Source organism: Eubalaena glacialis, chromosome 19, assembly GCF_028564815.1.
Source record: "Eubalaena glacialis isolate mEubGla1 chromosome 19, mEubGla1.1.hap2.+ XY, whole genome shotgun sequence".
Classification (NCBI taxonomy): domain Eukaryota; kingdom Metazoa; phylum Chordata; class Mammalia; order Artiodactyla; family Balaenidae; genus Eubalaena; species Eubalaena glacialis.
The window spans coordinates 54,979,285-55,006,207 of NC_083734.1; the positions used below are offsets into that span (position 1 = coordinate 54,979,285).

Below are 26,923 nucleotides of genomic sequence, written 5' to 3' on the forward strand. Positions count from 1 at the left end.
CTATTTTATACATAGTAGTGTGCATCTGTTAATCCCATACTCCCAGTTTATCCCTCCCCTCCCTTCCCCTTTGGTAACCAGTTTTTCTTTGTCTGTGAGTCTGTTTGTATTTTGTAAATAAGCTCATTTGTACTATTTTTTAGAGTCCACATATAAGTGATATCATAAGATATTTGTCTTTCTTTATCTGACTTACTTCACTTAGTGTGATAATCTCTAGGCTTATCCATGTCGCTGCAAATGGCATTATTTCATTCATTTTTATGGCTGAGTAATATTCCATTGTATATATATACCACATCCTCTTTATCAATTCATCTGTTGATGGACACTTCAGTTGCTTCCAGGTCTTGGCTTTTGTAAATAGTGCTGCTATGAACATTGGTGTGCATGTATCTTTTCGAATTAGAGCGTTAGTCTCTTCCAGATACGTATTATATATGTCCAGGAGTGGGATTGCTGGATCATATGGTAGCTCTATTTTTAGTTTTTTAAGGAACCTCCGTACTGTTTTCCAGTTCTCTTGTGTGTTATAACCAGATTTGTGGGTTACATTTTATTTTATTTTTAATTTTTTAAAAAATTTATTTTATTTTTATTTATTTTATTTTTGGCTGCATTGGGTCTTTGTTGCCATGCGTGGGCTTTTCTCTAGTTGCGGCGAGCGGGGGCTACTCTTCGTTGCGGTGCGCAGGCTTCTCATTGTGGTGGCTTCTCTTGTTGCAGAGCACGGGCTCTAGGCGCACGGGCTCCAGTAGTTGTGGCACGCGGGCTCTAGAGCGCAGGCTCAGTAGTTGTGGCACATGGGCTTAGTTGCTCCACGGCATGTGGGATCTTCCTGGACCAGGGATCGAACCGTGTCCCCTGCATTGGCAGGCGGATTCTTAACCACCACACCACCAGGGAAGCCCTACATTTTATTTTAAAACCCAGCATTAGATACAGCTCAGGACAAGAGAGACTGCCCACACACACCTTAACCTGCACCCAATACACACTGTCTTTCCTGCACATGTGTGACTTTATAGTCACAAGAGGCCCAATCAGCCAGCTCAGCGTCCCCCAGGATGTCCCCCTGACAGAGCGTCCCCCTCTGTCATGTCAGAGCCCAGACCTCCTCACCCCTCTTATCAGAGCTCTTTTCCAGAAGTCACACCCAAAACTTGGGTTGCCACACAAGACACAGGACACCCAGTTAAAGTTGAACTTTGTATACATAATGAATAATAGTGTAGTGTAAATCCCTTGCAATATTTGGGACATACATATACTAAAGAAAAAAAAAAAATTTGTGACTTATCTGAGATTCAGATTTAACTGGGCGTCCTGCATTTCTATTCACTGAATCTGGCAGCCCTAGGAACTCGGCTGGGAGGTGCCCATTCACCCCCCAACACACACCCCCCACCCCACCCAGTCACCCCTCCCACTCGCTCAATCTCTGTGTGCCTTCCAGGGACCCCGTGGCTTTGCCAGCCCTGCTCTCAGCAGCCTCTCCCAAGGCCCTCATGGATTTGGGCTGCTTCTTACTCCGAGACAGGCCCCCCTCCGCTCTCACACCACATCCTGCCGAGGTGCGGGGGCCCCCTCCCTGCACCCCCATCACCCAAGGAGTACACCTGGAGACACATCCGCCGCTGTGAGACGGGCCTGCTCCAGGCCCAGTGGGGCTGAGACACAGACATTTTGTTTTAACACTCATTTTGCAAATTGTGGTAAAATACACATAACATAAAATCTACCATTTCAGCCACGTAAAACTGTACAGCTCAGTGGCATTAAGCACGTGTGTGCTGTTGTGCAACCATCACCACCATCCTCCTCCTGAACTTTTTCTCTTCCCAAACTGAAGTTCTGTCCCCATTAAACACTCCCCCTTGCCCGCTGCCCCAGCCCCTGGCACCCACCATTCTAGCCAAGGATGTTCTGAGGGTAAGAAATTCTGAAGATGCCCAGCCAGGACGAGGCTGAGAAGGATGCCACCTGGTGCGCAGCCCCAAACCCCACCCCCCATGGGGCCCCTGATGGGAGGCAGAGGCCGATTCTAAGTGGTACCCACACTGGCTGGGCCGGCGAAGTCGCCCTGGGGTTTCCTGAGTGTCCTGGCCCTAGACTCAGCTCCTCCTGGATGGTGTCCTTGGCATCCCTCCCACGTGGTCACTCCACATGGCTGTTTCCTTCAGGGGACTTAATATTTTTCCATTCAACGGGCTCTGATGACGTTACTAATCAGGGAGATGGAGAGGCCATGGCTGTCCTCCACGCGCCGGGACTGCGTGATGCCTGTGCCCCTCGTACCCAAGAGCGGGGAGGGGGAGGGGGAAGAGGGGAGGGGGAAGAGGGGGAGTAAAAGGGAGGGGGTGGATGAAGAGGAGGAGGAGGCGTTGTGGGCGACGGGCAGCAGCTCCCTGGCAGTGCAGACTCTCCAAGTAATTGGTTTTTAAATCATGCAGACGGTTCAAGACCCACTCACTCTGGGCAGCTTTAATTATTTACACTCCCTTTTTATCCTCATTACTTACAGTCGTCTTCTCTGAACTGGAAGGAAGATGTTTTCTCTGTTGCGGTCTTGGCATTCCTGCAGCTGTGATTTCTCCAAGGCCCAGCGGAACCCCCTGCTTGCCGGGGAAGCCGCGGCTGCGCAGCTGGACAGGGCTGCCCACAGGACCCTCAAGGGCTGGCCAGGCCCCCGAGCGTGGAGGATGGCCTGTAGCCATGGGCCTGATGGCCCCGGAGCCAGTCCTGGGAGCACGGGGCAGAGGCTCGGAGGCGAGCCCACGGGGGGCTCACACAGACCCTGCTCTGGCTCTGGCTGGCCGGACCTGTGAGAGGATGAGTCCCACCTCCAGGGGTGCGGGGAGGAGAGCCTGGTGCAGGCGGGCGCTCGCCCTGCAGTGCTTGGCCTGGGAGAGAATCGGCCCCCATCGCGGCCTGGCCCCCGACCTCTCCCCACCTTCCAGCCTCTCTGGCCTCCTGGTTCCTCCAACTCTGAGCTCCCTCGTGTCTCAGACCTTTGCACAAAGGAGGACCTTCCTGATGCTGCCCCAGAATGGGTTGGGTCCCCCCATTATATGACCCTGCAGCCCCGAAGTTCTCCATCCAGCACTTACCACCACAGACAATACCTAACCATCGGGCCCTTGGGGCCTTCTTGTCTGGCATTTTCCGGATGGCCTATGTTGTACGTGCTAATTTTGTAGTCAGAAAGTAGTGTTCACAAATGGGAGGGGCACACCCATAAATACAGATCCAAAAGGAGAGCCCTGAGTTGGCTGATTTCCATCTGGCTTCCTCCCCACGTGGAGCCTACCTGCCTTGGGTCCTCGCCGGATGCATACGAGGCAAAGTAGGTCTGGGCAAGCCCAAAGGCTACCTGTTGATTTTCTGGCTTGTCCAAACCCTGCAGCTCAGAGCAGGGGAGGAGGTGACACAGGACACCTGGGCCTTGCAGTCCCATTGGGACATCCCAAGCCCCCACCCCCCCCAAGCAGGTGCTCAGGCCAGGAGGCTGTGGCCCACCCTTGGGGTCTCCTGCTCATCCCCCTGGGACTTCTTGGCAACAGCCCAGCCTGGATCTTGAGGTCCTTTAGGAGCCCCTTGGGCCGGGGAGCCTGAGGCTGGGGCTCCAAGGGGCAGGAGAAGATGGTGTGGGGTCTATGCAGGGACAAACTTGTTTAGGCTTCCCAGGATCTCCCTGGTTTTAGCACGGGAAGTACTGGGTCCTTGGAAACCCCTCATTCCCAGGCTAACTGGGACATTCAGTCACCTGGATCTACAGCAGAGGATTTGATTGGTTGGGTAGGAGGAGGGAGAACTCATCACTGGGCCTTCCTGGGCTGCCCTTGGATGGGAGGTGCAGATGAGCTGGGCGGAGATGATGGCCCGGGCCCTTCTTGGTCCCGGAGTCAGGCTGGCTATCGAGGTGACAGCAGTGTAAGGGTCAGGGAGCCGGCTGGACATGGTAAGTGGGCCCCTAGGAGGAGGAGCAGGATTTCTGAGCTGAGACCAGGGCTTGGAGACGATGTCAGCCCCGGAGGGTCAGGGCCAGAGAGAGAAGCTGCTGGACAGGCATGGCCGGCAGGGGCGCAACGGGGATGGTTTAATCTGGAGGAGGAATGGGGGCTTCAAGTGCAGGAACTGCCAAGAGCTACAGACAAGGAATCGAGGGATTGGGCAAAGCCGGCAGAGCCAGAAGCGCCTTCAGATGCTGGCCAGCAGGGTCACAGCCCCGCACGTGGGCCAACCCTCCCCTCCCCTCCTGAGCCCAGAGCAGACGTGGGCATCGATGACATGCCTCGGATCCTGGAAGTAGAGGCTCCGTGTGGCCACTGCCCATCGGCTCATTTGGAGATGAAATCCACTTGCCTTCTCCAGAATGAGCCAACCTGCCTGACAAAAGGGCCCGGGAGGCCCCGAGGGGCTGAGACAAGCCTGAGGCCACCCGACTTGATGGTGGCAGAGCCTCGAGCCCAAGTCACCAGAGTCCCAATTCAGGGCTTCCCTGCTCCCCACCTCGGCTGCCTGCCTTGTCCTGAAGCCTGAGACGGGGTGGGGGCAGGCATGGGGGGTATCGTGGGTTGAACAGTGACCCCTGACTCCCCAAATTCATGTCCACTTGGAACCTCAGAATGCGGCCTTATTTGGAGACAGGGTCTTTGCAGATGTTAAGATAAGGACCGAGATGAGGTCACCCTGGATTAGGGTGGGTCCAAGATCCAATGAGAGACAGAAAGAGACAGAGAGGTCCCGTGAAGACGGAGGCAGAGATTGGAGTGATGCAGCCACTGAAGCTGGAAGAGGCAGGAAGGTTCCTCCCTGGACCTTCAGAGGGAGCCTGGCCCTGCCCACACCATGACCTTGGACGTCTGGCCTCCAGACTATGAGAGAATCCATTTCTGTTGCTTTAAGCCCCCAGTTTGTGGTGATTTGTGACGGCAGCCCCAGGCCACCCCGCCACGAGGGAGAAAGGGGCTGGTGAGGCCTGCGCACAGCTGAGAATCTGGACCCGGACTCCCTGCCTCACTCCCCGGCTCTCGGGATGCAGAGAAAACCTCGCATGGCAGCCTCTTATATTCTAGTCTTTTGGGGGCCAAGTTCTCTTGGAATAAATTGGTATGAAATTATTGTCAAATATCGACCAGCTCATAGAGCTCACTGCAACAGATTTCAATTTTAAGAAGAAAAACATTTCCAGGGATACAGTAATAGAAGCAGCTCACAGCACTGCCCTGTGGAAACCCTGCAAAGCCTCCTTGTGATGAATAAATTAAGATTCTCTGTTCTCTTTTCAATCATCCCCTTAAATCAGTGCTTCTAAGTCCCTGAAACCTTTCTTCCCCCCCGAAAGGAGATTAAACAGTTCCCCAGTGATCACTTTCACGCTATCTTCACTCTCATCTGCACTTCCGGGGTCAGAAAAGAGAAAAAAATCCCCACTCCAGAGCCTTCCGGGTTTGCATTTGGAACATTTATTTCAGGAAATACATTTTCAACACTTTGTTATTTATACAAAAAGAGACGAATTTCTCAAGAGGCACATAGCAAAAGGCCACTGTGGAACAGATCCCAGGGAAACTAACAATGTTTCAAAATCTGGCTACAGAGAAGGAAAGCGAAGGCATCCCGGGACCGAGGCTGGGACCCCGACGCTGGAGACAGACGCGTCCTTCAACATCTTGGTTTTGGCAAAAACGGCAAGTCGGCAAGTAAACTGTTTCGCTAAGGGGTCCTTCCTCTCTTGGGTGGGGAGGGAGCAAACACGCAAAGCGATGACACTCGCACGCACGTGCACACATGGACACACACACACGCGCGCACATGCCAGGTCAGTCTGCACCCACCCCTCCCACCACATTTCTCACCAAGCCAGGGGTCTGCGGACGGCCGTGCATCTCCCCGTGTCTAATCTCACAGGCCTGAGCCGTGCAGACGTGAAGCCCGCTCTGCAGCCCAACAGTGGGCCGTGCACACCTGACCCCTGGCCAATCCCTCTCTGGGGGTCGTTATGATGGGCTCCAGGGTCGGGGGGGGGGTGAACAGAGGCCCAGGCAAACTTAGGGCAACACAAAGTCAGGCTTCCCTGGCCTCCCACCTCCCTGGTGGTGGCATCAGCACGGCCTCGGCTGGGAGGGCCGAGTGTGCATCTGGGGTGCCCAACTGGGCATTCACTTAACCAGAGCATCTTGGGCCCAATGGATGTCTAAACAGACACACAGACACAGGCTTCCCCAGTCACACGGGGTGGGGCAGGGCAGCCACCAAGGCCACAAGGGCCACTCTGAGCATCCCAGCCATGGTCCACATGGCCCCCCACTTCCTTCGGGCACCTGCCAGCACTTCCTCCCTTAGCTCCTGCTCCAGATTCACTCACTTGGACCTTCCCAAAAATCAGGCGGCTGGGGTGCATCTTTTCCCTTCCTGTGAATCCTCAATCAAATTCCAGTGGGGGGGGAGGGTGGTGGGACACGAGGGGAGATGAAGACACACCTCCCTCTCTCCAACTTGTCCCAATTTCTCGTCCAAGGGGACAGCGGGGGAGAGCTGCTGACTCGCGAGGACGGCTGAGATAAAGGCACTTCCTGCTCCAGGACAGGCTCGCAGGCAGGTGGGCGGGCAGCAGCCAATGGCTTCGCCGCATCTAAGCAATTGGCAACTTGGGTCTCGTGGAATGAACTGCTCTCCCCTAGGGGCGGGGTGGGGTGCTCTGAGTTACGGCCACGGCCATGTGGGGAGGCAGGGGCAGGCGGGGGCTCCAGGTCCACGAGGATGGCTCCATCCTCCCACGGGCACCACCCTGCCACACCGCAGAGGCTGTGTCCGAGGGGCACCAAGAGCTGGAGGCCACTCCTCTGGCCCCGGGGCAGGGTCAGGACTGAGTCAGTGGTCCTCCCGCCCCTCCTGGACCTCAGGGACAGCCAGAGAGCCGGCCTCCACTCTGAGGACCCCCCAGCCCGGGTCCCCGTAGTCAGCGGGCTAATAACAAACATACTCAGAGGGCACTCGTCATCTTGTTACTTGGCAGGTGTAAAGGGGCGGAGATGGAGGACACATGGAGAAAATTATATAAAATAAAACAGGGCAGGTGGGTGGGGGGAGGGTGGGGGAGACGGAAAAGACTCGGGGCGGGGTCCCGGGACAGGCGGTGTCTACATCTCCTGGGCTTCTGGCACCTTCTCCTCGACACCGTTGGCCACCGCGCTGCTGCCCTCGTGCAGACGCTTCACGCGATAGGCTTCGAAGTGGATGGTGCTGGTGATGTCCTTGATGTTCTGCATGTGTGTCCTGGGAGGGGCCGGGGGGGGCGTCTCAAGGAGGGCCGCGGGCGAGGGCAGGAGGCTGGCCCGCTCACTCGGCCTACCCTCCACACCCCCAATCCCCACTGCTTGGCTCCCCGGGGGTCCCCCCGTGGGGCGCTTTAGCCCCACCAAGATAGACCAAGCCTGGGCAGGGGTGTGTGGGGGGGTCTCCAGGGCAACCCCAGCTGCTCTCGGGACCATGTGTTCTAACATGTCCCCCTTTCTCTGTGTCAACCCAGTGGCCAGTCCAGGGACAGGGGCTGAGTGCAGAGGCCCCCGGGCAGTGCGCAGGGCTGGAGTGTCCTTGCTCCAGTTTAGAAGAGCCAGGCCGGCAGCCAGGTGTGCTGGCAGGTAAGGGGCAGCGGCTTGCAGCAGGCGGCCGGGTTTGGGGGCACAGGCACCCCGCTAGTCCTGTGTTCAACCTTCCCTTCTCTGCAGCTCAGCAGGAGAGATTTGGAAAGGGCCCAAGGTGGGCGTCCTTCCTCAGCCAGGCTTTCCAGCATGGCAGGGCTGCTCCTGGAAGCCAGAGCCCCCCAACCTGGAGGCCACGAGAGATGGTTCCGTCCCTCCTACTGACATTGTCCCTAGCATCCATCCTGCTGGCTGAGAAGCTGGGAGCCCCTGGTACCCTGGTGGGAGCCCCTACCTTCTCTGTTCACCTGCCCAGGCCCAGATCCACCCACCTGGCACCCTCGCGAATGGGTGGAGGATGGGCTACTCCTTGCCTGGGCTCAAGGAAACTGAAGAGGGGCTCCACCAGGTCAGAGGACGCTGGGATGGGAGCTGGGGACCCCCAACACACGTCCAGCGTACGAGACCTCCGGGGGCCCTGAATCTAATGGGCTCAGGCTGCGGTGATGCAGACTCAACCCTTTTCAAGTAGAAGTAGAAAGGATTTTCACTTCTTGCTTCATTTCCAAGAAGGTGTTTTAGAAAATGGGCCTCCGAGGTCCCTCCCGGGAAGGCAGGCAGATACCGACTGCTGCTCAAGACCTCCGCCCGGTCCCACCCCTCCCTCAGCCCTGATGGAGGCCCCTCCGGCGCTGTCAGCACCAGCCCGGCTCTCACCTGATGAGGAGGTCCCGCAGGTAAGCAAACTCACAATGCGTGGTGTTCTCGACTGCGGAGAGACAGAAGGGGCTTTAACGTCAGGCAAAGCCCCTTTCCCCCAGTGCTGGGAGGCAAGCGGAGGAGGGGTCCACCGCCCACAGGCGAGCAGTGGGCACCTTGGCTCCTGCCCTCCGGAGGGTTCTGCTCTAGCAGGGAGATGGCACCGTCACCCGGCCAAGACGGCCGCGGGGGAGAGCGCTAGGCTAAGAAGGTGGTGGCGGTGGGGCGGCTGCTATGCCGGGGGGCCCGGGGGATGTCCCAGGGGAGACCTGAAGACGAGAGGGGGGCTGGGAACGGAATGAGGCAGGAATCAGGGCTGGGACTTCTCTCCCACGTGCTCAGGACACACACAAGGACACCCGTGTACAGAGACCAGGCACCGGGGGTGAGTGTTTACACTGAGCTCAAGAACCAGCAAAACTGAGCCGTACGCTGCCTGGGGAAGGTGCACACGAGGACACACAAGAGCCTCCCAGACTGACAAGCCGCAGAGCAGCGCACAGCTCTGGGGACGCGGGAAAGGGCAGGGAGGGGTCCCCAGGTCCCCACGGGCACCCTGGAGCAGGCAGGTAATGCCTTGGGGCTGAAGCTGGGGGCAGTTACTGCCACACTCCAGAACTACGTGGGAACACTCTGCCTGCTGTGTGGTCAGCAGGTGCTAGCACACCTTTTAAAGGGTGGTAAGTGGCATCACCTGGACTGAGCGAGGTGGGCACAGAAGGCAGAAGGAGAGGCTATTCTCTGCTATTCTGTGGAGGCGTCCAGCCCGGGGGACTTAATCCGACGTTCACACACCCTACGGGATAGCGACTAAGGTTCCTCTTCTGTGGTTGTAGGGAGATGGGGCTCAGAGAGCGCAAGAGGTCTGCACGGGTTCCACAGCCCGTGAGGCCTGGCTCCCTGGTCCAGGCTTCCCCATCCCAGAGCAGCAGGGTCTTTCTGAAGGTTAAAAGGTTGCTGAGCCGGCAGGCAGGGCCTCCAGTGCTCCTGATTGGATTTCACTTGCCTCTTGCCTGGGCTCTGCCCTCCACACCCCTGCTCTCCTTTCTCCCACACCCCCCACCCCTGCAGGGCTGTGCCCACACTAGAACCTTCTGCCGGCTGACTCTCACGCAGCCTTTTAATCTAACTTGGAGAAGCAGTGAGAGCTGGTGGGAAGAACAGAGCTCTGAACCTGGAGTGAGTGCGTTTCTGCCGCTTCCTGGCTTAGGTAAGTTATTCTGGCCTCTCTGACCCTCAGTTTCCTCATCTGTAAAATGGGGATAATAATGCCACCCACCTCTCAGGGACATGAGAGAATTAAATGAGTTAACTGTGTGCTTTATGACACCAGCCTACCTCTTAAAACATTTCAGAAGGCATCTAAGGATGAGTAAAGTACCTCAGGACGCTGGTGTACATACACCAAGTCGGAGGAAGAACAAAGAACTAGGACTGGTGGGGGTGGGGATGAGGAGAAGCACTTAATAACTCTGGCTGAGGGCCAGCACAGAGTGGCCAGCTCTCTGGTCAGCTCCCAATTCACAAGGTCCCAGAGATTAAAAAAAAAAAAAAAAAGTCCACCAGGTCCTGGGGAAGTTCAACTATTCTAAGACAGGGCAGAAATTCCCTCCAGGGCCTCATGAAGGCTGCTGGGATGTGAGAACCACCACCCCACCACTGCCTTTACAGGTTCCATGGGGCTGTTTCTCATCACCACCCTCAGCGTGAGCTGGTGGCACCACAACATCGCACAGGTCATTCAATGCGTGGTATCCGGGCCAGAGCAGGAGAGGGGGACACAGAAAACCAGCCTCGCTCATTTCCTGACAATTTCCTTTACCGGCTGCCTGCAGGGCCCTAGTTGGCCACCAGGGGGCAGCAGAGGCCTGTCAGCTGCCGGGCTGCCCTTCCCTGCCCCTCCCAGGTCCCCGCTGGCCCTTTCTTTTTTTTTTTTTTCTTTAATTTTTTGGGGCTGTGTGCGGGATCTTGGTTCCCCGACCATGGATCGAACCCGAGCACCCTGCAGTGGAAGTGCAGAGAACTACTGGATCACCAGGGAAGTCCCCCCCACCCCACATTGGCCCTTTCTTATCCCGAACTTCTCCACCCTCCAAAACATACCTTCACAAAAAGGTTCCTAAAACAGCAAGATTTCAGGAAGAGAGGAAATGGAAGAGGTGGAGCCAAGGCAGGATGAGCCCAGGATGAAGCCTAATTGAGACTGCCCAGGTGGGTCAGGGAGGTAAAGGAATTTAACAATTAATCCAGGTAAAATGAGCCAGCCTGGGAGTGCTCCATTATATCAGTTTTCCTTATATCAGTTACTTAAAAGTATCTGCTTCCCCAAAAGCTCCAATTGTCCCTGAGACATTCTCTCATTTTATTAAACTCTTGGCACATGGTACCCACTTTATGGATGGTGAAAACAGGGGCCCTGGGGGATGAAGGGACATGCCCAAGGTCGTGAGCTGGGCATGGGTTGGGATGGCAGCAGCTGGAGCTGAAAGCAACTGCTGGATTTTCTGCTTCCTTCTCTACGTTGGGCCTTTCAGCCAAGTGAACAAGGAGCAAAGTGGCCTATTTTACTCTGTTCTAAAGAGGGAGAACAGAACAGAGTGGGGGTAAAGAAATGCCCAGGTCCACCCCACCCAGGGTCATGGCCACCGTAGTGGGTTGGATTGTGTCCCCCAAACAACGTCCAACTCCCAACCCTGGGCACTTGTGAATGGGACCCTATCTGGAAAAAGTCTTTGAAGGTATAATTAAAGTAAGGATCTCAAGAGGGGGTCATCCTGGATTTAGGGTGGGCCCTAAGGCCAGTGACAAGTGTTCTTATAAGAAGAGGGAAAGAAAGACACAGGCACACAGAGGAAGGCTGTGTGAAGACAGAGCAGAGATTGCAGTGATGCGTCTACAAGCCAAGGGATGCCAAGGACAGCGGGCAGCCACCAGGAGGGTGGCAGGGAACAGATTCTCCCTCAGGGCCTCCAGAACTCTGAGGATAAACTTCTGTTTTAAGCCACCCAGACTGTGCTGGTTTGTCAGAGCAGCCCCAGAACACTAAGATGGGGGTCCCAGGAACCTCTGGGGGTGGGAAGTGGGGAAGGCATCTGGTTCTCAGCTGGACAGAGCTATAGCCCAGCCCCTTCCTAGGCCCAGAGAGGCGGGGTGATTTGTCCAGGGTCACACAGCACGCCTGTGAAACCCCAGCACCAGGACCTAGAACTTGACAGTGCCCATCATACCTCCTTCCTCCCTGGATATTTCCCCGCCCATGGGAGATGGGAGTGGAGGCGCAGCTCCGTCAGCTAATGGTTGTGGGCCCCAGACGAGCCACTTGCCCCCTCATTTCCCCCCAGCCGAGCGGGAACCATGGGACCCCTCGCCATGGCTAGGTGGGCAATGCAATAGATGAACGCAGCTCCCAGTCAGCAGAAGCAGCTTTTATTCTGACCTGTCTGGAGGCCCCAGACATCAGCTCAGCGATTACCTTCAATGGTGCCCCATTTGGTTTTCCTTCCAAGGATCCGCTTCCCGTTCACTTGGTACTCATGGTCACTGCCCACCACGGCGAACGGGATCATTTCCTGGGGGAAGGGCAGGCAGCATTGGTCACGCGAGCGTGCAAAGGCCAGTCCACTCCCTGGGCCCCTGGGTGGAGCTGCCCGGAGTCCAGGCCCCCAGCACTAAGACCCTTGGCCTGAGAAGGCTGCATGTGGACACTGGCACCGACTCCTCCTAGCCCAGAAAATCACGTTCTCGTGGCTCTAGGCCTTCCCACCCGTTTCCCCAGATGCCCTGGAGGGGGCGGGAAGACCCCCACCCATGTCCTCTAGCAGGAAGTGAGAGGCCTCTGGGAACAGTATCCTGGTCGGTCCACTTACTCGGAATTTCTCGTTCACCAGCCGGTCCTCTGAGTCCTCGTCAAACTCCTTCTGGGGGTACACGTCGATGCCGTTGGACAGCAGGTCTGCGGTGATCTGGGGGTCCAGAGGGGAGAGATGCGGGCACCATCCACGCAGCAAGCAGGACAAACCCAGCTTTGGGGCATCTGCTCATGCCACAGCCTCCACGAAGTGAGTGGCCCCAGGCTCGGGATCAGGGGTGGGCTCTGGGGGGCTGGTGACCCTGCTACTCTCCAGTTCTTGTGCCTCCCGAGTGGAGGAGGGGCAGCTGCAGACCTGCCTGCCAGGAGAGGAGGCCGCAGCCGCCCAAGGGACCCGGGTCTCTGTCCCGGGTATCTCCCTGTCCTTGTCCTCCAGCTCATCACACCCCCAAGAAAATCACTCAGGCTTGCCGAGTCCTCCCCTCCCTGAGCTCTACCTGGCAAGCCTCTCACTGCAGCTCAGCATCCTGCACAGGCGCACCTGCTTGTGTTAAACCGTCACCACCCTCTGCAGCGACAGCTACGCATATGGATGATGCTCAGTGATAACGTCCCGGTGAACAGCTGTCATTTCTGCCCTGAGTGCAAATGCCTGTGTGCAGCTTTGGGAGCTTTCTCGTTCCTTTTTCCTCCAGACGCACCCATTACCAGGGCACAGTCCTCCCCTGAGCATACTGGGAAAGTCCCTGGCACCTGGGCTGTGAGTGGGGGCCCGTGGGGCGGTTTGTGGGGGGGGGGAGAGGGCGGAGCTTTGGGGATTACACTGAGGGGCCTCCTTGCTCACGCCCACTGAGGCGGAGGCTCTGCGGGGGCCCAGGCACCTGGGTTTTTCAAGTTCCCTAGGTGGTTCTGACGTGCGGCCCTGTTAGGAAGAAGCGGCCCAGGGCTCACCCTCCTGCTCGGACAGCAGCCCACAGCGGGACAGTGGCAGAGAAGAAAGCGGCCAGCTGTCCCCTGGCGGAGACCGTCCCTTTCGGACCATCTCTTCCATCTAATAAAAACGTGGCATGTTTTGTCTGACGGCCCCTTACCCGCCTCGCTCCCACAGAGGGGCAGGGGCCAGGGAGCTGGGCGGAGATGGAGCCCTACCCGCTGTTTGAAGTAGACCCTCTCCTCCAGGGTCAGCGTGTCAGCCTTGGCGATGACCGGGACGATGTTGACCACTTTGCTCAGGCGCTTCATGAACTCGATGTCCAGGGGCCTGAGGCTGGAGCAGAAGGTCATGGGTGAGGGTGTGGCTGGAGGGACGTGGGAACTGGGGGCAGGAACGAGGGAGGGGGGCCTACTCCAGCCTGGATGGAGCTGAGGGAGGCCCTTGGGGTGCCTGCAGGGGCTCCCAGGTGGGTGCATGCCGACAAGGTCAAGGCGGTGGGCTGAGCGCTCCAGCCAAGCCAGGAGCGAGGGACAGAAAAAGGAAAAGGGCTCCTGGGACACACTGAGCCCGGGCAGCAGGGGGCGGAGGGGCAGGCCTGCTCCAAGCACCCTCGTACACGAGCTCCCAAAGCCCCCAGTGTGTCCACTCGGAGAAGTGCTGCCCCTGCCACCGGCTCAGGTGGCCATCGTGCCGTGGGTCCTCGCTACGGGGGAGAGGAAGGAGGGATGGGAGCTCACTCGGCCCCACCTCCTGGGACGGGCTGGGAGGCTGCTCTCTGGGGCGGTCCCAGCCCCCCCTGCCCACAGGCTCCAGTGCGCCTGAGATCTGCCGTGGAGAGAGGCTTATTACCCTCCAGCCCCTCCCTGCCCCCCGCCGACTCGAAACCTCTTCTCAGCAGGTGTGTGGGCAGGGCCGCAGAACCCCTGAATGGCGGGCACCACGTTCCCACCAGGAGCAGAGCTGGTCTGCTCTCCTCCCCCGTCAAGGCTCAGTCAGTCGCAGACATGGGGTGGGGCTGAGGCGGGTTCCAGGAGGAAGTCCGAATGAGGAGGGCGAGGGGCCACCCCAGCCCCACGGGCCTGGGACCCGAGGGAGGGGACGGCACAGCGCGCAGCTGGGTCCCTGCGGAAGCAGCGGTGCCCACCCTCAGCTCGCCGGCCTCAGTGGAGCAAAGCCTAGACCAGCCGGACCAGCTGCCGTGGGGCCCACGGCTGAGCCCGCTGTCCCCCAGAGAGGGAGAGGCTCGGCCACGGTCCCTGCTCTGGTGCCGGGCCTCCTCGCCCCTGAGCTGACCCTCGCTGCGGGCAGCTCAGGGACTCGGCCTGGTTTCCCACAAAGGCCCCAGCCGAGGCCGGCCGCCTCCTGCCGGGCTCCTTCCTGGACGTGCTGCGGGGCTGAGGCCCCCAACCCCTGGGCTCCCTGCTCCGAGTAGAACCGAGGGTAGAACAGCCAGAGAGAGCCAGAGCCTCAGGCCGTGGTGACCGGCAGGACGCCGGGCCCCAGCTCTCCCTCTCCGTCCACCCACGCTGCCTCCCCACCCCACTGCTCCTGCTGTCCTCTGGGTGCTGGGTCCACCTCCTCCCCACGTCCTGACTCAGGACAAGCCCGAGGGTGTCCACCAGCGGGCAGAAAGGCACCAAGGTATCCGGCGCAGACAGAGCCACAGGGAGCCAAGGACAAAGGGTCTATGAGGCCATCAAGAGCCCAGCTGCCCTCACAGGGGAGACCACCCCTGCTCAAAGGAGGCAAGGAGACCCCCCCCCAACCCCTGCTCCGGGGCACCCACCGCAGGCCAGCCTCGCTGACCTGTGCGTGCACCTCTAGCTGCAGACAGAACCCACAGGAGAAAACAGCTCTCACCAAGGTGGCCTCGACTGACAGCCCTTATCCAGCCCTGCCAGGGGCCAAGCCCGGTCTCTGTGCTTTAAACCCTCCTGGTGGTCCCCGCCGGGGACTGTTATCACATCGTCATCACCCCCCTTAGGGACCGACAGCCACCCTGGAAGAGCGGGTAAGTGCTAAGGACACACAGCCGGAGTCTTAACCCGCCTGCCAGGCCTACCAGAATGGCCGGCCTGAGAAGGCAGGTCCAGGCCCCGAACCATCCTGGGCCCGCCTGGTCCTCCGGCCTCCCAGGCAAGCTGGAGGGTGGACAAGTGAGTGGGACGTGGTATGGGGGCAGAGGGAGACTGGGGCACACAGGCTGCTGACCACGGCCCACCCAGCCCTTCTGCACTCAGGGCAGCCCAGCCCCAGGCCTCGGCTGTGTGCACCTACGAGTGGCCGGTGGCGGGGATGAAGTACAGGCAGCAGTGGACACGCGTGTCTGGGATGCGCTTCTTCCGGTTGATGTTGACCTCCTCCTGCAGGTACTTCTCGTACTGGTCATTGATGAACTTCATGATGGGCTGCCAGCTGCATGGAGAGGCCCCAGTCAGCCTGCACGCAGGACCCCCACCACCCGAGCTGGGGGGCAGGCCCCCGTCCCCACCCTCAGGTCCGTAATTCTCCAAGTCCCAGCGCAACGCCCGTACACGTGTGGAGGCATCTGACATTCTGAGCAGAGCAGAGACCCGCACTAGCCTCCCATGCTGACCTTTGACCTCAGGGGTCGGGGGGAGGGGCAAGATTCCCAGCATCGGGGGGAGGGGCAAGATTCCCAGCAGCCCCGTTAGGGCTCTTCCACCCGGGGAAGTGGCCCCCGGAGCCCCTCACCAGTTCTCATTGTTGATGTGGTCCCCGAACCCCGGCGTGTCGATGACCGTCAGCTTCATGCGGACGCCCTTCTCCTCGATATCTGCACAGAATCCCAGCCCCATCGAGCTCAGGGGGAGACCCAGGACCCGTACAGACACCCCAGCCAGGCTCCCTGACCACCCTGCCCCAAAGAAGCCCACTTGGGGCGCCCCCAGGGTGATGCCAGGGAGATGACAGCCTGCAGCAGTGAAGTCCAGCAGAGCTGATGACACTTATCCTGGGCACCCCCTGCCCATGATTTTTGGTGGAAAGCTCAGCTATCTCCAGGGGGCTCTGACCAGGGCCTGCAGCGGTCCCGGAGAGCAGCCCCGACCCCTCACCCTTCACCCTGAGTCTCAACGTGCCCAGAGGTGTTGCCGAGAGTCACCAGCTCAGGGGACCTGAGGTACCTGACTTGGCATCCCTCCCCCCAGCCCCCACCCGGCACTCACCGTGTGTGATGGACTTGATCTCAATGGTCTTAGGGATGCGTTCCTCCGAGGTGGGCTGCACTGACTTCCGGCTGATCTTGGATTTGAAGAGGGTGTTGATCAAGGTGGACTTTCCCAAGCCGCTCTGCCCTGGGGAGAGAACGGGGCTGGTTGGCGTGGCGCTCCAGAGAGGGCAGGTCACGGGCCTGCGATGCAGTGATGCCTGGGCATCGCCCCCCAGCACACCTTGGTTGGGGGTGGGTTAGGTGGAGGTCAGGAGGCAGGAGGGTGCCCGGGTGGTGGCCAAGCTCTCACAGTGTGTTGTGGCAGAGCAGGACACGGACCCCTCGCCTTCTGACCACAGGGATGGTCAAACTGCCCCACGCGAGGTCCTGGGGTGCCCGGGAGGAGCTGAGATGCAGAACGCTGTCAGGGAGGCAAAGTGGGGGGCTGGCCCCTCCAGTGCAGCTCCACTCTTAGCTGTTGGGCATACTGGGATCGACGTGGGGTTCGAAGGAAAAGCCCTACAGAGCCCCCCACCCTGGGACCTCAGGCTGGAGGGTCTGCATCCCCCAGGGCCAGGCTGCCCACACTGTGGGGCTCCAGTCCAAAGCCCTGGGGTCCGGGCTCCCCGCCTCCCAGGATCGTCTCGGTTGAAGAGTCGGCACACTCAGCACACACGGCCTGCAGCCAAGTGACCGCCAGCCTCCAAGAAAGGCCACTGCTGCAGTTGCTCCTGGTACAGGAGGCCTGACCAGGCGCCCGGATGGTGGGCAGCTGTGCCTCACTGCCAAGGGCAGGGACAGCGCTGACCAGTGCCCACATCAGCAGACCTGGCAGCTGAGGGGCCGAGGGGCCAGTGAGCCCCTGGGGCATCAGCCACCCCGTGGTGTGGCCCCAGAAGCGATTCTGGCCTGGCTGTGAGCCGAAACCTCACGTCACCCACAGTCCCCTCCTACAGCAAGAGGGACGAGGGCAGAGGGCACAACAGGGAGGGGACCTGGACTCAGTCGTGACTGGAAGGCCCCTCCTGCTCTAAATCACCCTGAATCTAGGGTCCGCCTCGCGGCTGCTGACCCACGTCCCGCCCACGCAGCCCTCGCCGTGCGCCAGGCGCTGTCCTAAGAGCGGCAGTTTAACCCTCACAACCAGGTGCTGTCATTAGCCCATCAGACAGATGAGAAAAACTGAGGCCGAGTCCAGACTGAGGATTAGAAGCAGCAGCCCAGCTCCAGGGCCCCAGCCAGGACCTTCCACCTCCGGGGTTAATAGCGGCAATGGCCACTGACGCTTATAAGATGCCTACTATGCCCCAGGCACACCTCAGCACCATGCACACGTGCACACACATGCACGCACACGTGCACACACATGTACACAGGCTCACACACTCCAGACTTGGAGCCACATCGCTTTGCCTCTGCGCTGAGCTGGCCTTAGGCCATGGTAACCCACGTTATTTTTAAAAATTAAATCACACTGATTTTCCAACTTTGATAACCTTTCAAGGAAAAGTGTGGATCCCCCAGAGGGTGGCGTCGGGAATCCCTGGCCTGAGCTGTTTACTGGCCCTCCTCCTCATCCATCTCCCCTTCTGCCCAATGGTTTTGTGTCCCCACCAAGCTCAGGCCAGGGGCTACATCAAATATTACAGCCACGGCCCCTGACACCTGGGAGATGCCAACCAGGATATTTTAAAGTTTATCCTGTAATTATTATTATTTTTATTACCACCATCCTCATAATTGCTTCTGAAATCTTCTTGAGTGCCCATGACCATGCCAGGGGCCGAACACGTTCTCCCATTTGCCCCTCCTGGCCCTTGGGGGCCAGGACTATCCCATTTTATGGATGAGGAAACTGAGGCTGATAAAAACCCCAGGGAAGTCTGGGCAAGCATCAGGCAGCTTAGCAGGGGCAAGGCTGGGATTCTCCCCCTGTCTGCGGACCCCCCCACAGGCGCCCTTCCACCCCGGCTGCATCTTCTGCAGGGGCACTGCTGTGGGAAGGAGGGTGGAGGCATGGAGCCCGGACTGTGAGTTGAATGACCTCATCATGCCCTCTCTGGGCCTCATGTCTGCCTGTAAAATGGGCGCTCCCTTCACAGGGTTACTGTGAGGACCGAACAGGACCTGAGAGTCTTCGGGAACAAGGGCTGCCCACTGTTCCCCCAGCCTAGCTCCCTAACCCTGTCTGGGCCGGGCTGATCAATGACCACCCCCTCCCCGTGACCATCCATCCAGCTCTGCAGAGGCCACAGGGGAGCCTCCAGCCAGGCCTGCTGGGTGCGGGGGTCAGCCCAGCCAGGGCTTGAGCCACAGCGATGGGGATGCCTCAGCAGAAGGTAAAAGCAGAAGGCGGAGGCCACTGGTCAGAGAGCTGTCGTCTCCTGAGCCCCTGCCCGGCCCGGGGCCGAGCTGTCTCCGGGGTTCTTAATGTAATGGGCAGAGGCCCTGCTGAGGAGCTGATGGAGGCTGAGACCCTCCCAGCGGGCACGCGTACATACACACAACGCCACTTGCAATCCGTCCTGCAGGCCAGGTCTGTCGCCCCCGTTTTACAAGAGAAGATGCCCCGGAGCCTATGTGGCTGGCCCAGGGGCAGGCTTCCCGTGTGGCTCTGAGCAGTGGTGGGGACCGCGGACTCACCGACCACCATGATGTTGAACTCGAAGCCCTGCTTCATGGCCTTCCTGCGCATCTGCTCCAGGATGGAGTCGATCCCCACATAGCCGAAGTCCATGGGGGCCTTCTCATTCCTCTGCGCGGGCGGCTGCTTGAGCCCGGCGTCTCTGGGGGTGTCGGCCATGTCGCCAACGCTGCCGGGAGCTGCCTCGGTGGCTGCGGGACGAGGAGTGGGCACGTTAGGGGGTCACATGCAGGCGTCTGCTAAGCCCCCACATCCTCAGGCAGGGAAACTGAGGCTCAGCTGCCTGAGAGAGCCCTGAGAAATGCCCCGGAGCTGGAGCCAGAGGCCCAGGTTGTCCTGCAGCCACTCAGCTTGGCCCACAGAGCCTCACTCCAGATCTCAAGCCACCAGCCCTGCCTAGGCTCCAGGGCAGGGCTGACCCCTGCACCCTCCTCTATCTCACCTGAGCTGCACCCAGGAGAACTAGCCTGAGCACGGCGGGGAGCGCTCTTTTGCCCCCCACCCTCCTGCCCTGCCCGGGGCACCCAGGTGGGCGCCCCCATCTCCTTCACCTTTGGCCCCAACACCTGCTGCAGCCTGACGGCCGAAGGGGCCCTGGGGGTCAAACAGCCAGGGTTTGGGTGAACCCATGAGCCAGGACAAAGGAGAGGACAGCCCTCTGAAGGAAGGATGGAGGGGGCCGGCACTGGCTCAGTCCCAGGTACCAGCCAATAGCCCTGGGGCGGCAGGAGTGCTGGGACGAGGGGCATTCTTTCGAGGCAGGAGGGCCTGGATGCAGAGCTAGCTCCTCCGGGCCCAGCGTTCCTGGGAGATGGCGGGAAGGAGAGGGCCCTGGGCAGCACCTGGGGCACTGCCCCCGCCTCCCCCCCTTGGACTGGATCCAGGTGGCAGTCTCCTCTCTGGCCGCCCAGCACCTGTGGGCCTCACACCCACAGGCCAGGAGGAGGTTTTGCTTTCATGTCTGCGGACAGGCAGCCGGGGCTGAGATGCTCGAAATATCTCAAGCTTCTGCGGTCTATAGGTTAGAGCCTTCCTCCTTTCCTCCCGGGCTGCCCTCAAGAATCCACATGCCCAGGTTGGAGGTCTGGGGGTGGGGGGATGCCACCCAGAAGGCCCCCAGCGGGGACCTGAGGTGCACCCGGCCAGCAGGGCTGGTCAGGGCGCTCAGGACGGCGCAGGTTCCCCACCAGGGTCCGGCTGGAGCACTTTGGCCGTGTCCCACTGAGCCCCCGACGTGGCACATGCCCAGGCCGCACCCTCCCTGGCTGGCCCCCCAGCTCCCCTTCCCTGCCCCCTTGGGTCCAAGCTCTTCCCACTAAGAAGGACTTTCGGCTTCATCCTACCTCCCAGGAAGGATCACCGTCTCTCCTCCTGGGACACCCTGAGCTCATGGGAAGCGACCACACAGCGAGTCCAGATGCCTCCCCCGGCCCCGCGAGCCCCTCCCGCCAGCCCTTGGGGAGAGGCTGTTGGTTCCGTGAGCATCGGCTCCAGGTGCCCCATGCTCCAGGGGCGTGCCCCACCGCCAGGGTGGGCAAGCAGCCTTCCCAAACATGCCCTCCTGCCCACCCCCTCCAACCCTGCCCCAGGAAGCAGCACGACACAGGTCGCCAGGTCAGGAAGGTCACTGCTGAGCTTTCAGATAAACTGCCTTTCCACTTCCTGGGGAAAAAACCGGACTCTACCCTGTCCCCAAGCTCGCACCTCTGCAGCCACATGTGTCTTCAGGAGCGTCAGAGGGAGCCGAGATGGGGGCCAGCACCCTCTCCTCCCACGCCCAGGCCCAGGCCAGTAAGACAGGAAAGAAGACAGGCACCGTTTGCTTACAAATCCGAGAAATTGGGGTGTCGCTGGTTCATCCTCAAGTCAGCCGGCAACTTCCCCATCTCCTCTGCCCTTGACCAAGCACAGCCATTCCTGCTTCACAGAACAGGGGTGCTGAGCAAGTAACATAACGCATATAAAAGCGCCAGCGGTTGCCAGGGGGCCCACGCATCTCTCCTAACAACAGGCTGATGCTTGAGGCTTCGGTTCCAGGTCCACCCCCACTACCGCCCTAGGCCGGGGAAAGGCGAAGGGCCCAGGAGGCAAGGACCCCCGTTCGACCGCTATTCGCGGGCCTCCTCCCTGCACGGCCTGGAAGGCCTGTGCCTGTTCCCTCTTCAGAAACACTCTGCCCCCGGGCTCCGGCATCTTTAAATAAACAAAGACCAGAGCTGCATCTGGCCTGAACGTGTGGCTTTGGGGCTGTTTCCTGGAGACAGACATGGGGCCTTGTCTTTCAGGACGGCAGTTCAGCCCTGCCCCACGTGACCGAAAATTGCTTCCATCTGTCTGCGGGTCTGGGAGCCATTCTGCCCGGGACTGGCCCACCCCACCCCTACATCTCCCTCCATCCCTCACCCCCTCCCGAGCAGCACGGGGGGGTGGGGGGCGTCCCCTGAACCCCCTCACTTCCCTCCACGGGCCCTGGGAGCAGCAGAGCGAGAGACTCCAGCCGGCCCCTCCACAGGCACCAACATCCACTGCAGAAACTCAAACCAAAGCAAACATCCTGCCCACCAGGGCCCTGCTTGAGAAATAATCATAAAAACATGACAAGCACCATCCCTCCCGCTGAGGGAAAGGCCTGGCCTTTTGCACAGGTGAGGGTACATTCCTGCAAGGTCCCTCCTCCTCTGGGAGGCCCCCTGGTAGGCAACCCCAATTGTGCCCACCCAGATGGCCCGCAGACACGGGACCCTCCCTCTATGCCCACCCAGCCAGGAGGCTTTGGGGTCTGCCTTCAGGACCCCGCAGGCGAGAGTAGAGGCCCTGGCAGTCCAGCTCGCCCAGACACGCTGTCTGCGACCCCTTGCAGGCCCCGGGGGGCTCCAGCCGGCTGGATGCGACGGCGGAGACCGGCGACTCCAGCACCACAACCATCCAGTGTGGCAGCCACGTGTGACTTTTCAAAAATTGTGATAAAATATACATAACACAGGGCTTCCTTGGTGGCGCAGTGGTTGAAAATCTGCCCGCCAATGCAGAGGACACGGTTCGAGCCCTGGAAGGGGAAGATCCCACATGCCGCGGAGCAAGTAGGTCCGTGAGCCACAACTCCTGAGCCTGCGCGTCTGGAGCCTGTGCTCCGCAACAAGAGAGGCCGCGATAGTGAGAGGCCCGCGCACCGCGATGAAGAGTGGCCCCTGCTCGCCGCAACTAGAGAAAGCCCTCGCACAGAAACGAAGACCCAACACAGCCAAAAATAAATAAATAATTAATTAATTTAAAAAATATATATATATACATAACACAAAATGTACCATCTTAACCCATTTTAAGTGTGCAGATCAGGAATGTTAAGTCCATTCGTGTTGTGCACCCAAGCTCCCAACTCATCTTGCAAAACTGAAACTGTCCTCATTAAGCACGAACTCCCCAGTCCCCGTTCTACTTTCCTTTTTTTTTTTTTTTTAAAGATCGTTTTGTGGTCTCAGATTAACATCTTTATTCTTTTCTTTTTTTAAAAAAATTTTATTTATTTATTTATTTATTTATGGCTGCATTGGGCCTTCGTTTCTGTGCAAGGGCTTTCTCTAGCTGCAGCAAGTGGGGGCCACTCCTCATCGCGGTGCGCGGGCCTCTCATTATCGTGGCCTCTCTTGTTGCGGAGCACAGACTCCAGACGCGCAGGCTCAGTAATTGTGCCCCACGGGCCCAGCTGCTCCGCGGCATGTGGGATCCTCCCAGACCAGGCCTCGAACCCGTGTCCCCTGCATTGGCAGACAGACTCTCAACCACTGCGCCACCAGGGAAGCCCCATTCTGCTTTCTGTCTCTATGAATTTAACTACTCTGGGTAGCCCATATAAGTGGAGTCATACAGTATTTGTCTTTTTGTGACTGGCTTGTTTCACTGAGCTTAATGCCTTCAAGGTTCATCCATGTTGTAGCACGTGTCAGGATTTCCTTCCTTTTGAAGGCTGAGTAATATTCCACTGTATGGATGGACCACAGTTTGCTTTCCCATTCATTCCTTGATGGATACTTGGGTTGCTTCTATGTTTCAGCTCCTGTGAATAGTGCTGCTGGGAACATGGGTGTACAAATATCTCCTCGAGACCCTGCTTTCAAACCTTTCGGGTGTAAACCCAGAAGTGGGATTGCTGGGTCAAATGGTAATCGTATGTTTAATTTTTTGCAGAATCACCAACTGCTTTCACATGTGACTGGCGTGCTTGAGATGCACCTGGTCCAACGGAGGATCAGAATTTTTTATTTTATTTAATTTTAATTAACTTCAAATAAAGAATGACACATGGCATATGGCAACTATATTGGACAGCACAGAATTCTTGTCCAACCTACTCATTTTACAAATGAGGAAACTGAGGTCCCCAGAGTGATTTTTTTCTGAAATGCATTGGAAGCGGTCTGGCCAACCTGAGACCTTCACTGAATTTAATCAGCCCTGTAACTTCACATTCACTCCTGCGATATTTGATTAATATCCATGTCCCCCCACAGACCGTGAGCTCCAGTGAGTATGGCAGTGACATGTATGGATCCCCACTGAGCCTCCAGAGACCTACAAGGAGGGGACACTCAACCAATACTCCTGAATGAATGGGGTCTTAGGAGTCTCCCCTCAGCGTGGGGTTGGGGGGACAGGGAGGAGGGCTGTGCTGCCCCAGGCTGCCTGCAGACCCTCCACGAAGGCCAGACGCCACCTCCTGACCCGCCCTCCAGACCTGTGTCCAATCCACCTCCTCCGGTGACCTGCCTGTGGCTGAGGCCTCACCCTCTTCCCCATGGCCCTGTTACCTGTTTTTGTTTCACACCCAAACTTCATCAAATGCTATTAATAGGAAAGGGAAGTTCTTAACAGAAAAATAAGAGGTTTCACATTTATGTCCAAGGTGACTCTCACTTCAGGCAAGTAGAGCAAGAGGGAGCCCTGGTCTTTAAATGTGGAAAACTCACGCTCAGAGAAGTTAAGTAACTTATCCAAGGTCACACAGCACGAGCTGCTGCTACTTTTCACTGCTCCTACTTGGGAACCCCTTGGGAAAGGGGATGGCGGCGGGGGGGCGGTGTGTGGATCACCATATCCCCTCCTTCCCAGAGCCACACTCTGAGGAGGGAATGTAGGTTTGCGGTGGGGGTGGTGACCCCTGGGGCAGCCTCACCCCTGCTCCACCGGGTCGGCCACTCTGGGTCAGCCGCTCTCTCCCCAGGCTCCCAGGCCCAGGGCAACATCCCTGCCCACCACAGCACCACCCTCCTCTAAGGAAGAAAAGCCCAAGTGACCACCTAGGGTCGGGGGGGGGGGTGACCTTAACACGCCAATTTACTCCCTCCCTCCACTTCCTAATCACTTTCTTTACTGCAGTAACGGACACAACATACAACCTTGACCATTTTGACCATGTTAAGTGTTTGAGTCCGCGTCATTAAATACATTCAGGATGGCATGTAACCACCACCACTACCCACCTCCAACGCCTTCATCAACCTGTACAGAAGCTCTGAGCCCATCAAACACTAACTCCCCCCTCCCCCCGTAGCCTCTGTTCTACGTTCTGTCTCTGTCAATCAGGCTCCACTAGGAACCTCATATAAGTGGAGTCATGCTATATTTGTCCTTTCGTGTCGGGCTTCTTTCACTGAGCATAATGTCCTCGAGGTTCCTCCCTGTTGCAGCCTGTGTCACAATTTCATTCCTTTTTACGTCTGAAGAGTACTTCATTGTTTATCCATTCATCTGCCCATGGATGCTTAAGTGGTTTCCACCTTTTGACTATGATGCATGATACTGCTATGACCATGGGTGGACATGTGTCTGTTTGAGTCCCTGCTTTCAATTTTTCTGGTCTCCAGCCTAATTATTAACAGAACCCAGGTGGTGCTCAGAAAGGCTGCGATTTGGACAATAGGTGACATGGTCATCCTGCAGTCAAAGTGAGGTGCAGCGCCCCCCTGAAGGCTTCGAGGCCAGGAACCAGGGGCCTCGGATTCTCGTCCTGGCTCCACGTGGTCCTTTGCAGGTCCCTCCAGCCTGCCCTGCACTCCCCCCCAGCTCCTACCCCACAAGCTCCTCAAACCCGAGGCCATGGCTCGCTCAGCGGTACCCCCAGTCCTAGCCCAGGGAGTGGCAAAAAGTAGCTATTCGAGAAATACCTAAAAGGTCCACCCACAGATGAAAGGATAAACACAATGTGGTAAATCCACACAATGGAATATGAGCCATAAAAAGCACTGATGTAATTAGAGAAATGCAAACCAAAACTGCAATGAGGTATCACCTTACACCGGTCAGAGTGGCCATCACCAAAAAATCTACAAATAAATGCTGGAGAGGGTGTGGAGAAAAGGGAACACTCTTGCACTGCTGGTGGGAATGTAAATTGATACAGCCACTATGGAGAACAGTATGGAGGTTCCTTAAAAAACTAAAAACAGAACTACCATATGACCCAGCAATCCCACTACTGGGCATATACCCTGAGAAAACCATAACTCAAAAAGAGTCATGTACCACAATGTTCATTGCAGCACTATTTACAATAGCCAGGACATGGAAGCAACCTAAGTGTCCATCGACAGACGAATGGATAAAGAAGATGTGGTACATATATACAATGGAATATCACTCAGCCATAAAAAGAAATGAAATTGAGTTATTTGTAGTGAGGTGGATGGACCTAGAATCTGTCATACAGAGTGAAGTTAAGTCAGAAAGAGAAAAACAAATACTGTATGTTAACACATATATATGGAATCTAAAAAAAAAAAAAGGTTCTGAAGAACCTAGGGGCAGGACAGGAATAAAGACGCAAATGGACTTAAGGACATGAGGAGGGGGAAGGGTAAACTGGGACGAAGTGAGAGAGTGGCATTGACATATATACCCTACCAAATGTAAAACAGATAGCTAGTGGGAAGCAGCTGCATAGCACAGGGAGATCAGCTCCGTGCTTTGTGACCACCTAGAGGGGTGGGATAAGGAGGATGGGAGGGAGACGCAAGAGGGAGGGGATATGGGGATATAAGTTATAAGTATAGCTGATTCACTTTGTTATACAGCAGAAACTAACACAACAATGTAAAGCAATTATACGCCAATAAAGACGTTAAAAAAAAAAAGCACTGATGTCTTAGATGAATGAATAAAGGATACGTGGCATATGTATACAATGGAATACTACTCAGCCATAAGAAAAGAATGAAATAATGCCATTTGCAGCAACGTGGATGGACCTAGAGATTATCACACTAAGTGAAGTAAGTCAGACAAAGACAAATATCATGATATCACTTTTACATGGAATCTAAAAAAATGATACAATGACCTAACTTATTTACAAAAAAGAAACAGACCCACAGACATAGAAAACAAATTTATGGTTACCAAAGGGGAAAGGGTGGGGGAGGGAAGCAGGGATAAATTAGAAGTTTGGGATTAGCAGATACAAACTGCTATAAATAAAATAGATAAACAACAAGGTCGTACCGTAGAGCACAGGGAACTATATTCGATACCCTGTAATAAACTAAAATGGAAAAGAATCTGAAAAAGAACATATATATATGCTAAAGAATATATTTATGTAAAAACTGAATCTCTTTGCTGTACACCAGAAACGAACACAACATTGTAAATTAACCATACTCAATTAAAAAAAAAAAAAGCACTGACGTCCTGACAGGCTACAACAGATGAACCTTGAAAACATTACGCACAATGAAAGAAGCCAGACGTGAAAGGCCACATACGGTATGAGTCCATTTAAATGAAATGTCCAGAAGAGGCAAATCCATGGAGATAGAGAGCAGATGCGTGGCTGCCAGGGGCTGCGCCATCATGCCTATGGGATTTCCTTTCGGGTGATGGACACGCTCTGGAGCTAGGTAACGAGGACGGCGCTTCAACATTGTGAAGAAGCGCCACTGACGCACACGCTCAATGGGTGAATTGT

The 26,923-nt window shown here is 57.1% G+C and overlaps 1 protein-coding gene across 6 annotated transcripts in view; it reads right to left on the minus strand.

Annotated features, from left to right (window-relative positions):
- Positions 1–5,445: 5,445 nt before the first annotated feature.
- SEPTIN9 (septin 9) overlaps positions 5,446–26,923 on the minus strand; it is a 165,336-nt gene continuing 143,858 nt past the window's right edge. For all 6 annotated transcript variants that reach the window (XM_061176277.1, XM_061176280.1, XM_061176279.1 and 3 more), the window contains 9 exons: positions 18,963–19,154; positions 16,336–16,464; positions 15,863–15,944; positions 15,425–15,562; positions 13,363–13,480; positions 12,272–12,367; positions 11,878–11,974; positions 8,364–8,415; positions 5,446–7,281 (listed from right to left, as the gene is read on the minus strand). In XM_061176277.1, the coding sequence (XP_061032260.1) occupies positions 7,146–7,281; positions 8,364–8,415; positions 11,878–11,974; positions 12,272–12,367; positions 13,363–13,480; positions 15,425–15,562; positions 15,863–15,944; positions 16,336–16,464; positions 18,963–19,154 (1,040 nt within the window). In that variant the 3' untranslated portion in view covers positions 5,446–7,145. The remainder of the gene's footprint in view (positions 7,282–8,363; positions 8,416–11,877; positions 11,975–12,271; positions 12,368–13,362; positions 13,481–15,424; positions 15,563–15,862; positions 15,945–16,335; positions 16,465–18,962; positions 19,155–26,923) is intronic.